This window comes from Centruroides sculpturatus, unplaced genomic scaffold, assembly GCF_000671375.1.
Source record: "Centruroides sculpturatus isolate CEXI.00-Female unplaced genomic scaffold, Cexi_2.0 scaffold2000, whole genome shotgun sequence".
Taxonomy (NCBI): Eukaryota; Metazoa; Arthropoda; class Arachnida; order Scorpiones; family Buthidae; genus Centruroides; species Centruroides sculpturatus.
Window position 1 is genome coordinate 25,101 of NW_019386179.1, and position 3,403 is coordinate 28,503.

At 24.7% G+C, this 3,403-nt stretch overlaps 1 protein-coding gene across 1 annotated transcript in view; it reads left to right on the forward strand.

Moving 5' to 3' along the window:
- LOC111613957 (nitrilase and fragile histidine triad fusion protein NitFhit-like) overlaps positions 1-3,403 on the forward strand; it is a 19,540-nt gene extending 16,137 nt beyond the window's left edge. The window contains exons 9-12 of the mRNA XM_023355308.1: positions 1,741-1,863; positions 2,325-2,470; positions 2,555-2,653; positions 2,919-3,403. Coding sequence (XP_023211076.1) covers positions 1,741-1,863; positions 2,325-2,470; positions 2,555-2,653; positions 2,919-3,014 — 464 coding nt within the window. The 3' untranslated portion in view covers positions 3,015-3,403. The remainder of the gene's footprint in view (positions 1-1,740; positions 1,864-2,324; positions 2,471-2,554; positions 2,654-2,918) is intronic.

Here is a 3,403-nt window from a genome sequence, read left to right on the forward strand (position 1 = left end):
TGTCCTTTACATCCATAAACGTTATATGTCAGTGGAACAAATGGAGTGAGCTTTGAGCGTTCCACGATTTTTGGAGACTGTCTATACGCGGGCTTCCTAAACAAGCCTATATGTATGTTTGTCCAAGAAATTTTTGGATGAAATACAAACCACACAACTTCAAAATCGCATAAAAAGAGACCTTACAGTAGTTCATTTAAATAACAGAAAAACCAAAAAACGAATTATTTTATTAAAAGTTAATTTAAGATGATGCATTTCTCTAAAAACTTGTATAATTTAAACTCCAATTTAGTAATTTATATTCAATCTATTTTCTAACATTTTAATAATTGTATACTAAATTTCAAATGAAAAAGTTTACAAATTGTTATAATTTCTTGCTATAAACTATAATTGTATGAAATTACTGTCAGTTGTTAAAATTTTGAGATTCCTATTTTTATCATAGAATGACAATTTGTAGATTCTAGCAAATCATGAGTCAGAATAGAATCAAGTTTGTTAACAGAATATTTAGTGTATTATAGATTAATTTTATAGTAAATAATTGCAAAAATTTCAAAGATTTTCATTATTCTATATATTGTTTGGCAATGCCAACATATACTTTTTGTTTGGTTTTAGTTTCAAATTCTACTCTATGAGCATTAAGAAGGCTTTTTTTCAAGCCTATTAGGCTGAATGCCTAATGGGCTTGAAAAAAAGCCTTCTTAATGCTCATAGAGTTGGGTGGTAAGGAATAGGTTTGATATATAGGATAGACTGCCCATGAAAAATTCCCAAAGTTCATAGTTTGGACTCAAGTCCAAGCTGTGAACATGGGTTCCCAGAATGACAAACTGATTCTTTTACCTTGTCCATCTGATCATCCAGTATTTTGATTATCCTATATGACAGTCATATTTATGTTTTAATATTATTGTATTAAAACATAAATTAACAATAATTCATATCTCAAAATAGTTTCATATGACTGTCATATTAAAATAGAATATATGGCAGAAATTGTGTAATTCATATATTAGTAAGGGCTAGAAATAATGAACTGAAATCAAACAGACCATAATCTATATAACAAAAATATATAAAAGCACCAAGATTAGATATATTTTTCTTTTGAATAATGAAATTATTTAAGAATTTATGGAAACATTCTGTCATAATTATCATCTACTAAAATTGGAATAATAAACTTCTTATTATCACCAATTTCCAATTTTATGTATTAAAGAATATCAGCAATAGACATTCATAATTTCTAACCAATAAAATTCATAACATGACTTGTGGATACTGAAATATATACATGAGAATATAGGAAGAGTTACAGAATAATATTGATAGATGATATTAAATAAATTTAAATACTAAAATCCTGAATATGGTTTCTTCCATTTATTATTGAAGTTTATCTTCAATAATAAATGTAAGAAACCATAAATTTTGTTTTTTTTGTAACTGTAATCATTCTTCTGTGCTTTGTAGAGAGATTTTAGAAATTGATTAATGTTTTTATTCATAATATTTATAAAAAAATTCTGAATTTATTTAATACATTAGCAAAATAATAAAAATAATAAAATTGTTGAAGCACATTAAAGATGCCAGCAAATATGTCTAATCTGCTGGTTGTGTAGTATGTATGTTTTAATAAATTTATATATTATTTACTTATTGTTTTCTGTATACTAATGCATAATTTAATATATATTAACATATAAATAAATCTTTTTACAGATGATAAATTTCATGAACAATCAGTTTACAAATTTGGTCAAATTGAATTGCTTCCAAGTCAATTATTTTATAAAACAGATTTGTCAATAGCTTTTGTGAATAAAAAACCAGTTTTACCTGGACGTATCCTTTTTGTTTAATTTAATTTAAAATTATTATTACAGTAGAGCATCGATTATCCAAATCAATTGGGGACTGGGATTCGGATAACTGATTATGTATGAAAAAATACATTATTAATATAGTATAATAGTATATTTTTAAAAACTCATGTTTAAATTTTTCTCCATTGTGTGTCGCTTCGTGTTGAATTTTCGTTGATGTTAAGCCTAGCAAAAATTTTTATAATAATAATCGTGGCTATTGTATTGTTAAAAATTATTTCTTTATTTTGTACAAACAAAATAAATATATAGAAAAATATAAAAACAAAAAATATAAGAAGTTACTCTAATATCAAAAACATTCAGCAAAGTCTGACTGGAACGCTTTCGGTTGATCAGCATTCGTATTATCAACGCGCTACTGTATATACGTAATACTACAAATATTTGTTTTATTAAAACTTAACATTAAATAATTAGATGTTTTAGTAGCATCTCGGAGATGTGTGGAACGATTTGGTGATCTTTCACCATTGGAAGTAGCTGACCTTTTCTCCTGCGTGCAAAAAGTACAGAAAGTTGTAGAGAAAAAACACAACTCTAATTCATCAACCATCACTATTCAGGTAGAAAAAATTATTATTTAATCTTATGTAACCAGGATTCAATATTTTTACATTAACAAATAAATAATGTTTCATTATTATAAGGATGGTTCAGATGCTGGTCAGACAATAAAGCATGTTCATATACATATACTACCTCGACATCCTGGAGATTTTCAAAACAATGATGAAATTTATATAAGAGTATGGTTATCTATTTTTAAACTTTATAATAATTATAATGTGAAATGCTAATAATAATAATTTAATAATTATATATATATGTATTTAACACTAATTTTATATATAAAAAATTAGCTTTTGATTACTAAAAAAAGAGGGAGTCTTCCATCAAGCAGATTTAAAAGTTAAAATTAACTTATTGATGAAGGCTCTCTTTTCTTTAATAATGTAGAATAGGAATAACATGTTTGATAAGATACACCACACAATTTCTTTAATTTCATAGTTACAAGAACACGATAAAGAAAATAGTTTGTGGAGAAATGAAGAAGAAATGGCATCAGAAGCACTTGAATTTAGAAAATATTTTACTACAAGTTAGATTTCATTTAGTGCAATGTAATTTATTTTCAATTTATTTTAAATGCAAACATTTTGCATTTATAATTCATTAAAAGGTATTTTTTATATTAAAACCTTATGTTAAAAGATAAAATAGTTCTAATATGTATTATCAATTGAATTGATCAACATTTTTTAAAGGCATTTTGAAAATGTTAGATTTTTTGTTTTACAATGACAATTTAAATACATTTTGATGTTGACATATAGTCATATACATGTAAATGATGAATTAAAAATTATAACTGAGCTTGAAAATATTTTTGCAATAGAAATTACCTTGACAAATGTTTATTGGGATTTAATAAAAATTGTTTTTAATAATAAAAGTACCTTTTCATAAATATCATAAATTCATCAAAAAAATAG